We start from the raw sequence: 13,148 nt of genomic DNA on the forward strand, positions 1-13,148 counted from the left end.
TCATTGGAAAGATTCTGGAAAGTCTATCGGTAAAGATGAATTTGGTTTTTCTCTTTTCAGGGAGCTTTTAAGATGCCACAGTACCTTCAAGGCTGTCTGTCTCAGCTTGCTGTTTCCCAGAATCAAAATTAGTGAGTGGCTTGAGGGAAAGACATAAACGGCCAACATGATAAACTTTGTGATCTTCTTGTTCCAAAATAAAAAAAACATCCAATTTGACAATTGTATGGAAAAAAAGTGAACTGTGAAAAGGAAGAGGAAAGACATCACCATTTTAATGGCTTTTTTATGGGCCTGTGTGCTGGAATCCCTGGAGCCCATGGAGTTGAGCTGCAAATTTCTGATGTGTTTTACCAAGGACAGAAATAAAAGGAGCAATGAGGTCAGGGACAGAATAATAGGAATGATATAGGAAAAACTAAGAAGAATCAGGGTTTTAACATAAAAAGTTTTACTTTCATTTATATATAAAGTCAGATTACTTTCATCCATTGCATCGACATTCAAGAAGAGATCATTGAATGTTTCTAGCATTAGAAAGTCAAACAGTAGAAAGAACAAAGAAAATACAAGAATTGCAAGAACCACTCTGTTCATTCTCCACCTCAGCCAGAGGAAAAGGGAATGAGAGAACTGAGCTATCTTAAGGACGTAGAAAATGCTTAGGCAGGTACTAAACCACGTAGCCAAATGATGAGTTATTCTCCAAAGCAAAGTAATAGATTTTGCCAGTTTATAAGTAGAAAAGAAAAGTGGAGATAGTCCCATCATAAATGATTCAAACCATGACACCAACAGCTGAGCGATTCTGGAGATAGCCAAGCAGATGAGGATGAAGTCAGCTAAAGAGATTTTCTGGTTCTTGACCCATTCAGAGCAGTTTACCAGTCCAATGAACGCATTCCCCAACATTCCAATTATGAATTCTGCTGTTGACAGTGTAAGAAAAATTATATCCAATCCAGCTAACATTTCCACAGAAAAAAATCCAAATTTCTAATACTGTGTCTCATTGATAAATTTATGATCAAACTATTTCAGAATAATATCCATTTCTGACAGTTATATTCACTGGTTTTATTGCAATTCCAATCTTAAGCAGAATCTCCTGTTGTTGGGTACAGTCATATACATATATACATATATACATATATATATATTTAAAGAAATCTTTCTGCTTTTATTGTAATGCCGATCTTAGATCTGCTAAAGTGCACAGTCTCACATAGTTTCATGAAGATGCTTTTATTTATTTGAAAGGGCTACTAATTTCCAAACCAAACAGTATGTGTTTCTATTTATGATTGGCAAGGATTCAAATTTTCCATTAGAGGTAATGATTACAAGGTTTAAGTCAAATTCGTTAGCATGCAAATATGGGTCAGATTCTTTTTCACTGATTTGTGAAAAAAGTAATCTCACCTGAAATACAATACCATTTAAATCCAAATATTTTAGTTGCTTTTCATAGAAAGCTCTGAAATAGTCTAATAATAATCTAAATCTAAGTAATCTAGTCTAAAATTTAGTTATAATTCAGTGACTATATCTTGAGTGCCTGCTATGCATTAGACCCATTTCTCAACGCAATATAGTTTACTACCAAAAAAAGCATTAGGAAATTCATAAAATAGTGAAAACACAGAAACAATAAGAAGTAAGAATAAAATGCAATGTGAACACAAAAAAGGGTAAGTACAAATATTACTCTTGGAGAAAGAGAAAAAAATGATACTTACCTTGGATTGTATAGATAACTAGAATTTCATGAGGGAACTGCTAAGTTATATTTTGGATTGATCAAACACAAAAAGATAGCAAAATCCAAATTACTTTTCTGAAATTAAACTCTTCTCACTGATAATTTACTGTAATTACAATCTAAATGTTCTTTTTGTAAAAATTTTACTTATTTATTCATGAGAGACACACAGAAAGAGGCAGAGACACAGGCAGAGGGAGAAGCAGGCTCCCTGCTGGGAGCCCACTGTAGGACTTGATCCTGGGACCCTGGAGTCACAACCTGAGCCAAAGGCAGACTGATGCTCAACCACTGACCCACCCAGGTGTCCCTCCCAGTTTTGCTTTTTATCTTTGTACTTGTTTTGTTTGTTTTGGCCAGAGATATAATGCTATCCATTTAGCCTTAATAGATAGAAAATAAAAAATCATTTCAGATTAAATAAGGAAATAGTAAACAAAAGTATCTGTTCTGTATTCTAGGAACAATGATTTTGACAAAAGTCATCAATGTATCAGAAATTAATTTAAAGTTACAGACTTTGTGTCTTGATGGCATTAAGTATTCACGTGTTGCCAGACAACATCCAAAATAATGAATACAATCATTAAAAATAATACTTGGGGGGATCCCTGGGTGGCGCAGCGGTTTAGCACCTGCCTTTGGCCCAGGGGCGATCCTGGAGACCCGAAATCGAATCCCACGTCGGGCTCCCGGTGCATGGAGCCTGCTTCTCCCTCTGCCTGTGTCTCTGCCTCTCTCTCTCTCTCTCTGTGTGTGTGACTATCATAAATAAATAAATAAATAAATAAATAAATAAATAAATAAATAAATTTAAAAAAATTAAAAAAATAATAATACTTGGCCCTTTTCAGTACTCCAGAATTAAATTCTATTAATTTTTAAGTGTATATATTAAGAACAATGATGTACAATGAGTTATTGGTAAATTATCTTGTATGACAATTTTTAATTTAGGACAAATATTTAAAATTATAAGAAGAAAGAGAAAGAAAGAAACAAGGAAGGAGAAAGGAAGGAATTTATTGCCTAGAGCAAGGCTGAAAGAAAATAAACTTGGCAGTAGTATTTTTCAAGAGGAGAATGATAGCTTTGACCAGATTAATATCTGGAAATAGAAATTCATGGCTATAATAAGCATTTAGAGGGTAGAATTAGTAAGTCTTAGTGACGGGCTATAAAAAGGAAAAGAAGCCAGCACATCTGGGTTTCTTCTTTTGCATGTAGATGCGTGGAGTACTGGGACCTGACAGAATCCCTGGAGAGAGAGTAGGTTTAGAAACAAAGGAGGAAGACAAAAGAAAAGTTGGAGGATGATGAGTTCTGTTTTGAACATTTTTGGAATGTCTGTAAGTCATCTAAGTAGAAAGATGGGGTAGGCACTTGGGTATTTGTGACTGCAGCTCAGAAAAGAAATTTAGATTATAAGCAAAGAGTTGGGAGTCATCAGCACATACTTGGTGCCATAAGAGGTGATGAACTCCAAGGCCCTGAGAAACAGCAGAGGATGAAGAAAAGCAAAAAGCAGTCAGAGAAGGGAAACCAAGAGGATAAGGGTTTCAAAGCAACCAAGAGTAAAGAGTGTTAGAAAGAGAAAGTAACACATACTTCCTGATATTAACAAAAGGGTCTCTTAGAAGGGGGTAGCAAGGAAGTCCTAAGTATAGAAAAGTATAGAAAACTAGAAAAAAATAGTTCAGGGGCACCTGAATGGCTGAGTGGTTGGCCATCTGTCTGCTTTTGGCTTGCATCGTGATCCCGGGGTCCTGGGATTGATACCGCATTAGGCTTCCTGCAGGGAGCCTGCTTCTCCCTTTGCCTATGTCTCTGCCTCTCTGTATTTCTCATGAATAAATATATAAAATCTTTTAAAAAAGAAAAAGAAAAATTAGTTCAACTGATTAGAAACTGAACTGCCATGTCAATGTGATCCCAATAATGAAGCATTAGAAAACCAGTTAATGTAATCAACACAATAATAGATTAAAGGAGAAACACCAGGGGGAAAAAAGTGTAATATAAATCTATATTTATTTATAATAAAGATTCTTAGCAAACTGGGAATAGAATGTAATATTCTTTATCCCGATAAAAAGTTGTGCACAAAAATCTGGAGTAAATATTATACTATGGATACACTGAATTCATTTCCCCTGAGTTTGGGACCACATGAGCTAAAAACATCTCACTATGTCGATTTTTTGGAGGTTTTCACCAATCGTAGTAAGGCAAGAAAATGATATAAAAGATATAAGACTATGAAGCACAAAATAAACAAAACTGACCTTATTCATAGATGATGATTGAGATTATACAGAAAATCCAAAAAGATTCTTTAATACGTTGTTGAAATATCCATTTACAAAGTTTCTGGACACATAATAAACACGCAAAAATCTTTTCCATTTCTTCATACCATCAAAAAACAGTTAAAATGAAATATTCTTTTAAAAAATGAAATTTCCATAACCTCAAAAGACATCAAGTATCTAAAAATAAATCACACACAAAAAAAGTATGCAGTACCTTTGTGGAGAATGTTAGGAAGTCTGAAATGGCTTTAGTTTTTTTTAGCCAGTATGTATTAATTACACATTAGATATAATTAAAGCCTCTAGATATTTTTAAAAACTTAAACCATTATTACTTAAAAATAAAAATCTCAAAAAAAATTTAAACCATTATTACACATTTTCCTATTTTAGGTATGCATCCATGGTCATTAAATTCTCTAACTTCATGGTTGAATGTATTAAAATTCTCTGCTTCGTATCTAGGTCATGAATTTATCTCAAGTTGAAAAGCAACCATTTCTCCACAAAATAATCAAGTCCAGTCCTTCCTTTCATCTAGGCCAGTCACTTGTGTGTTGTGGTTTTTTTTTTAAACCAAACTATAGAATGCTATTTTCCATGTGAGCAAATAAGGGTGAGATAATCTCTTGTTTGCTAATGTGCAAATACAGACTGATAATCGATCATTCTTTTTGCATTTTCTTTGCCTAACAAATTTGTGCCTGTATCTTTAGCTATGGAAGATAATCTAAAGCCACTTATAGTTATCAAAACATGGTTAGGACAACAAAAAGTAAAGCAGATGCTAGACTATACAACTGGAATTTTCTTCTACAGTACCTTACTATTAATTGAAAGTATTTGGATGTAAGTAATGGGTCTAAGTTGACTTGATTTTATAAAATTAACTAAAATTAACTGTGTGCATGTTGTATGACCCAGTCACCCAAAAGCAAATGTTGGATTTATTAAATATGGTTCCTAGAGCCAACAATAATTATGCAGTAGGTAAAGGGGCCTTAGAGAAAAGTTGGCTTGGTTTCCATGAACAGAAGCAGATGGAGTTGTGAAGAAGAGCTCCTGTGGATTATAACACAGTTGGTGCTAAAAAAAATTTTTTTCATTAGAAAAAAATATCTGATATCTAGCCCTACCTTTATGGCTCTCCCAGAGATTAAAAAGATATGGATCCAAAATAATTCAGACATAGTCCTTATGGAGCCATTTTATACTATGTCACCTTTAAATTGTGTCTACCCTATGGGTGACCTTTAAACTTGGCTGTGAGGTGATGAGAGACTGCATGATTGGGCCATTGGTGCCATTTTGATCTTTTCTAGTTGTCCCCAGCATCCAATATCTGAAGTTTTTTCAATATGTATGGTGTTAAGAATACACAGTGTGAACACAAGTTAGAGTTATCAAAACAGACCTCAAATCCCTGCAGTTAATCTATGGGGATTTCTGCATATATCACCCTTGCCTCCCGATGTGGGGTATGGATCTGGTCAGTGAAGTTTGCTGTTGTTACTGTTGTTTTTTGTTTTTTCTTTCTTTCTTTTTTTTTAAATTTTTAAATTTTTAAATATTTTATTTATTTATTCATGAGGGACAGAGAAAGAAAGAGACACAGGCAGAGAGAGAAGCAGGCTGCATGCAGGGAACCAGAGGTGGGACTCGATCCTGTATCTCCAGGGCCACGCCCTGGGCTGAAGACAGCGCTAAACCACTGAGCCACCTGGGCTGCCCAGTATCTATCTTTCTTTCTTTCTTTCTTTCTTTCTTTCTTTCTTTCTTTCTTTCTTTCTTTCTTCTTTCTTTTTATGATCTAAAGTTATAGCTTCACCTCTAAAGATAGGCTTTGTCATAATTTTTGATTATTTTGAAATTGACACACATTTTAATTCACAACTAGAATCATGGATATAATTTGGTCTCAGAAAATATGCAAAATTATGTATCAATCCCTATTTCCCAAGTTGGTAAGTGAAATGTTACCATGGCAGGCATCATCATACATGTAAAAATCAATCCTGTAACAATTGTTTTTAAAAGTCAGGAAATATCTTCTACAGTGATGGAAGGAACTGGAAAGGTTTGCTGAAAATAACCACATCCCTATCCCATAACACAGTTGGAGTGGACAGAGGGGCAACCTAACCTGAAACATTGGTCGCAAATAGAAGAACATCACTGTATCATCAAAAAATCGTAATAGCTGCACCTGGGTGGCTCAGTGGTTGAGCATCTGCCTTTGGCTCACATCGTGATCCCAGAGTCCTGGGATCAGTCCCATATTGGGCCCCCCGCAGGGAGCCTGCTTCTCTCTCCCTCTGCCTATGTCTCTGCCTCTCTGTGTGTGTCTCTCTCATAAATAAATAAATAAAACCTTAAAAGTAAATAAAATTTTAAAACGTAATAAAAAATCTTACCTCTATTGTTCTACAGCTGCTTAATTAAAAATCAGACCATGGATTGTAAAACTAACACTTCAGAGACCAAATGCAATGGCAGGACTTGGTAATTGAAAAGAGAATGTGAAGGGAAAGTCAAGCATATATCCCAGTTCTCTAAGCTTGGATACATTCTGCCAATTAACAGACAATACATGCAAAAAAGGAAAGGAAATGGAGGGACATATTTTTTAGGCTTAGACGTGTGAATTTAGGATGCCTGAGAATAAACCTTATATTTACTAGAATTCTTTTATACCCATCACCTCACATATTTAGCTTATTACATTTTTAGTATAAAAATATTTAAGTTCTATTCTCAGCAAATTTCACTTATACAAAGAAGGTTATTCACTATGGTCACTATGTTTCACCTTAGATTTTCCGACCTTATTTATTTTATAGCTGAAAGTATCAGAACTGACTTGACCATTAAGATACCCAGCTGCTGTTAGAGAATTGCTCAATGGTGTGGGGAAAAGTCCTGATAAATCAGAATTGGGGATAAGAAAAATAAATCACAAAGGTAGTAAGTTATGGACTGGGTTTCAAACCTAGATCCTCTGGCTCCAGAATCTGGGTTTTTAGTACCTATGTTGTGCTACTTTTCATGGCTTAGCAAGACACTTTGTGTATTATCTTCTTTGTCTGCCACAGGGACCCAAAAGCTTTACTTAAAGGAAGATATTTATTTTTTGGTCTTAAATTTATTATTGTTGTTATTATTGTTTTAACTTTATTTAAGTAATCTCTACACCCAACCCAAACTCACAACCCCGAGATCAAGAGTCTCATGCTCTTCTAACTGAGCAAGCCAGGCGCCTGAGAGGAAGATATTTGAAAAGAAACGTATTCATTTCTTTTCTCCTAGCTGGGAAACAGGCACCCTTTGTGTCCTAAATGCCACTTTCTTACAATGTTTTGGGTCTGATACAATAGACTAATCTCCACGCCTTCAAGTGAGTCAGTCAGTACACTGCATCTTCCTTCAATGCCACCAGATCTTGGTATTCACTGGCATTTTGACTTATTCGCTCCTCCTTTGGTGATACGAGCCAAGCTACTCATGCTGTTTGACAAAGTCCAGGCATGAGGGTTAATCCTGAAAAATCGGGAGAAGCCACAGCTGGCTCCCACTGATTCCTTTCACTTTGTTTTTTGGCCATCTTCAGCGTCATTATAATATTATTATTGGGGAATTTTCATAAAATTAATATGGAGTCTAAAAATAATCAAATCTCTAACATGCTTCTTAGAATAAAACCCAATGCCCCCAACTCTGTAATTCCTCTAATATGAGAAATGCTGAGTTTTTTGATCAGTTAAGGGTAAAAGAAATCTGGGAACCTAGCCCAGTTAAAGCTGTCACAGAAGAAGTCCTTTAGGCACCTCTTAAGCATCAAGAAAAAGAGACGACAGTTAATTAACCAATGGAACACATATTTTGATAAAATAAGTTGTAGGTAGGTTGTAGGTATTGTAAACTGACGGAAGAAAGTTAAACATTTCTGCATATAATCTTTAACTATAATAACCCCTCTCATGTAACCATAGTACCATAGACTTGTTGTCCCACTAGAGTAGGTCACGCTCTGTCTAGCACCTTTGTCTTTGTGTCACGATCATTGCTTTCTCAGGAAATCAATAAAGATTATGCTAAACTGAAAGGAAAAATATTTCTTTTTTTTTTTAGGAAAAATATTTCTTATGAGAAAAGCTGTTTCTTAATCTTTAGAATGATCTAAGATGCTTGCGATAAAACGTAGAACGTAATTATCTATTAAAAAAGAACTGGAAAAACAAGGCAATGTAAAATGATATAAATGATATAAAGCCCCTGAGAAATGATCAGGAGGAGATGTATGCACCCTGACTCTATGTGTGTGTGCATCTCCTCATTCCTTTCAATCCTTTCCTTCGAGAGACCCACCCCAGCTGGAGCTGGACTCCGGCACTTTAAGAATTCTGATGTCACTTCCCCATCCAAAGTCATAAGAGTAAAAGGGGCAGGGCAAAATACATGCTACCATGGAAAGCACTGGGTAGCACCTAGAACTGAGACCTGCTTTCTTACTGAAGTAAAGTGATTTTAATACTTAACAGTTTGCTAATGATTTTGTGGACAGTCCTTCTTAAAATAAATTTTTTTTATTTTTTTTTATTTTTATTTATTTATGATAGTCACATAGAATGAGAGAGAGAGAGAGAGGCAGAGACACAGGCAGAGGGAGAAGCACGCTCCATGCACCGGGACCCCGACGTGGGATTCGATCCCGGGTCTCCAGGATCGTGCCCTGGGCCAAAGGCAGGCACCAAACCACTGCGCCACCCAGGGATCCCTCCTTCTTAAAATAGAGCAAATATTTCCTAAGTCACAAAATTAAGTATTAAAAAGGATGGACTATGTAAAAATGTTTGTAAACTTTTTGTTTGTTTGTTTGTTTGTTTGTTTGTTTTGTTTGTAAACTTTTAAACTATATACAAGAACTAGTTACTATTAACAGTCATTGTTATTCAGATCCAGGACCAGAAATTATGTAAGTATTTCTATCTACTGTGAGATCACTAGAGCAGAATGGGGTACAAGTTGGTACTCAAGTTCAAGATTGAAAACTGGTCACATAAACAAAAAATCCTATGGGACCCTAACTTCCCATCATCACAAATAAGAGACTATTACAGGCCGACTAGTGATCTCTATTTGGTCTGATAGGTAAAGTATAAAGAGCAACATGAAATAACCCAGTGGTTATCACTGTATTCAAAGGACAACAGTAAATTTGTAGAAAAACCCTATAATTTCCATCTGTTGAAATTTGAATAATCTGCCTGGGAGTTACACAAAAAGCCCTGAGTTTCTAAGTCAAGAAGAACATAGGACCCAAGAAACTGAGTGAGACATTTGGAGTTTGCTAAGAGATTTCTGTGGCTTTAGTGAGAAACTTTACTAGGTCTCTGTGGCTTTAGTGTGAGAACCTCAATGACCTTAATGGGGAAGGTTTCTAGGACTCTGATATGAGATGTCTGTGACCTTAGTGTGAAACCTCTATGGCTGGCATAAATCTGATTCACTGATGCTTAGCTCTGCACTAGCAGGTCTTGTAAAAGGGACTTAATATTAAGGAAATAATACTTTAGTTCCATAACAAGAAAAATACATACTTTTAGCCCATAACAAGAAAAGCACCATTTCCATGTATAGCTTTATGAACATTAGATGGAGAGAATGATTTTTAGTTCCTATTTTTCTCAGGAGGACCACAAATCAAAACTTTTAAATGAAAATAGCCAAATATGCAGAATATGACAAATCTCTGATAAAGAAATGAAAGAATACCTAAATAAGTGGAGAGATAGTCCATGTTCATGGATTGAAAGACTCAATAAGATTTCCATTTTTTCCAACTTGATGTATGGATTGAATGCAATACCAATCAAAATCCCAGCAAGCTACTTTGTAGTTATTAATAAATGCATTCCAAATTTATATGAAGAGCAAGAAATGTAGACTAACCAAGAAAATAGTAAAGAAGAACAAAATTGAATCTGATTTCAAGACTTACTGTAAAACTACAATAATCAAGACAGCACAGTATTGACAAAAGAATAGACACACAGATGTTGGAACATAACAGAGAGGCCAGAAATAGATTCACACAGGTGTAGTCAATTGATCTTTGACAAAAGGACAAAGGCAATTCAATTAAGAAAGGATACTCTTTGGAATTTGCAAGCTTAACTATTAAATGTGGAGGTGTTGAGAAGCTTTTGCACAGCAAAGGATACAGTCAACAAGACTAAAAGACAACCTACAGAATGGGAGAAGATATTTGCAAATGACGTATCAGATAAAGGGCTAGTTTCCAAGATCTATAAAGAACTTATTAAACTCAACACCAAAGAAACAAACAATCCAATCATGAAATGGGCAAAAGACATGAAGAGAGAAATCTCACAGAGGAAGACATAGACATGGCCAACATGCACATGAGAAAATGCTCTGCATCACTTGCCATCAGGGAAATACAAATCAAAACCACAATGAGATACCACCTCACACCAGTGAGAATGGGGAAAATTAACAAGGCAGGAAACCACAAATGTTGGAGAGGATGTGGAGAAAAGGGAACCCTCTTACACTGTTGGTGGGAATGTGAACTGGTGCAGCCCCTCTGGAAAACTGTGTGGAGGTTCCTCAAAGAGTGAAAAATAGACCTGCCCTACGACCCAGCAATTGCACTGTTGGGGGTTTACCCCAAAGATTCAGATGCAATGAAACGCCAGGACACCTGCACCCCGATGTTTATAGCAGCAATGTCCACAATAGCCAAACTGTGGAAGGAGCCTCGGTGTCCATCGAAAGATGAATGGATAAAGAAGATGTGGTCTATGTATACAATGGAATATTACTCAGCCATTAGAAACGACAAATACCCACCATTTGCTTCAACGTGGATGGAACTGGAGGGTATTATGCTGAGTGAAGTAAGTCAATCGGAGAAGGACAAATATTGTATGTTCTCATTTATTTGGGGAATATGAATAATAGTGAAAGGGAATATAAGGGAAGGGAGAAGAAATGTGTGGGAAATATCAGAAAGGGAGACAGAACATGAGAGACTCCTAACTCTGGGAAACGAAACTAGGGGTGGTGGAAGGGGAGGAGGGCGGGGGGGGGGGGGGGAATGGGTGAGGGGCACTGAGGGGGGCACTTGATGGGATGAGCACTGGGTGTTATTCTGTATGTTGTTAAATTGAACACCAATAAAAAATAAATTTATTATAAAAAAAAAAGAAAGGATACTCTTGGGCAGCCCAGGTGGCTCAAAGGTTCAGCGTCTGTTTTCGGCCCAGGGTGTCATCCTGGAGACCCCGGATTGAGTCCCACCTCAGGCTCCCTGCAGGGAGCCTGCTTCTCCCTCTGCCTGTGTCTCTGCCTGTGTCTCTGCCTCTTTCTCTCTCTCTCTCTCTGTCTCTCATGAATGAATAAAATCAAAAAGAAAGAAAGAAAGAAAGAAAGAAAGAAAGAAAGAAAGAAAGAAAGAAAGAAAAAGAAAGAAAGAGAAAAGAAAGAGAAAGAAAGAAATGCAAACTCATAAGGGTGCACCTGGGTGGCTTAGTCCCTTGAGCCGCTGCCTTCCCCCTAGGTCAGGATCCCAGAGTCCTGCATCATCCCAGGATCCTGGCATCAACCGGTCCTGGTCCTGCTCGTGGGGAGTCTGCTTCTCCCTCTGCCCCTCCCTCCTCATGTTGATCTCTCTCAATCTCTCTCTCTCAAATAAAGAAATAAAATCTTTAAAAAAAAAAGAAAGAAAGAAAGGATACTCTTTGCAAAAAGTGGTGTTGATTGACTAGACAATATATGCAATAAGAAACAGAGAAGAACATAAATACAAACTTTATACCTTTCACAAAAATTAACTCAAAACCAATAAATAACTAAATGTAAAATACAAATCTATAAAACTAGTGGAAGGGCGGCACCCGAGTGGCTCAATTGGTTAAGCATATGCCTTTGGCTCAGATCATGATCTCAGGGTGCTGGGAATGAGTCCCACATTGGGTTCCCTGCTCAATTGGCAGCCTGCTTCTGCCTCTCTCTCTGCTCCTCTCCCTGCTCGTTCTCTCTCTCTCTCTCAAATAAATAAATAAAATCTTAAATAAATGAGAAAATCCAGATGGGCCATATGATGAGTTGTTAGATATAACACCCAAAGAATGATTCATGAAAGGAAAAATTGGTAAGTTGGATCTTACTAAAATTTAAAACTTCTCTTTCTCTGTGTGTGTGTGACTATCATAAATAAAAAAAATAAAATAAAATAAAATAAAATTTAAAACTTCTGTTCTGCAGAAAAAAACAAAACCAAAACCAACTTCCATTCTGTGGTTCCTGACACTACTTCTCAATTGGCACCAAAGTTGAGAGGAAGAAATGTTGTTTATTGTATCTTCTAAGTCTTCAGTAGCCTATTCTTCCAAGTCCCTGAGCAAGTTGAGAAGCAGATGCTAAACATACCACCAGGCCAGGACAGAAACAGAGATGATTGTTTATTTCCTTTTGAATCAATCAATGGGTAGGAAAAAGTCCTGTAAAATAAGGACATAATCTCACAGGTAGAAATATGATGAGTCCCAATAAGAATGATGCTGCTGACTGAAAGCAGATTGTATTTTTATTTGTTGGCTGAGCAAGAATGGTTCAGACCATTCTTTCTGTTTATTCCTTTAATTAAGAAAAGAAAAAGAGAGAGAGAAGAGTATAAACAAACTCCCAACCAGAAACATTCCCAGAGCCAAACATCCCCTATCCCAACATGAACAATAACCTGCATCTTGCATCTTGAACTCTCCAGACTCACACATATGTTATAGTATTGGACATTTGACAAAGGTGACAGTCTCAGAGTCTTTTACTACACAATTTGTAAAAAGTAATTAATTTTCCCAGATGTTTCAACTATGTATCCCTATTTCTCATTTGTTATTTAACCTCTTTTAGTTTTTGAATGTTTTGTTGTACTGTTTTTCTTTTTTTGTTGTTATTGTGATATAAAAGTCTTATATTCTTATAAAGTTTTACATTTTATTCTCTTGTTTTATAATTTCTATTCCCATGCACACTTAACAAATTCTTCC

General features: G+C 36.3%; 1 protein-coding gene across 1 annotated transcript; it reads right to left on the minus strand.

Annotated features, from left to right (window-relative positions):
- TAS2R42 (taste 2 receptor member 42) lies at nucleotides 1–972 on the minus strand. The gene has a single exon (XM_055336715.1). The coding sequence runs from the start codon at nucleotides 970–972 to the stop codon at nucleotides 1–3; it is 972 nt and encodes a 323-aa protein (XP_055192690.1).
- Between the last annotated feature and the right edge of the window lie 12,176 nt (nucleotides 973–13,148).

This window comes from Nyctereutes procyonoides, unplaced genomic scaffold (genome assembly GCF_905146905.1).
Source record: "Nyctereutes procyonoides isolate TBG_1078 unplaced genomic scaffold, NYPRO_anot_genome, whole genome shotgun sequence".
Taxonomy (NCBI): Eukaryota; Metazoa; Chordata; class Mammalia; order Carnivora; family Canidae; genus Nyctereutes; species Nyctereutes procyonoides.

Excerpts from the sequence above, each read along its gene's own strand:
- TAS2R42 (XM_055336715.1), bottom strand. The coding sequence starts at position 972 with ATGTTAGCTGGATTGGATATAATTTTTCTTACACTGTCAACAGCAGAA.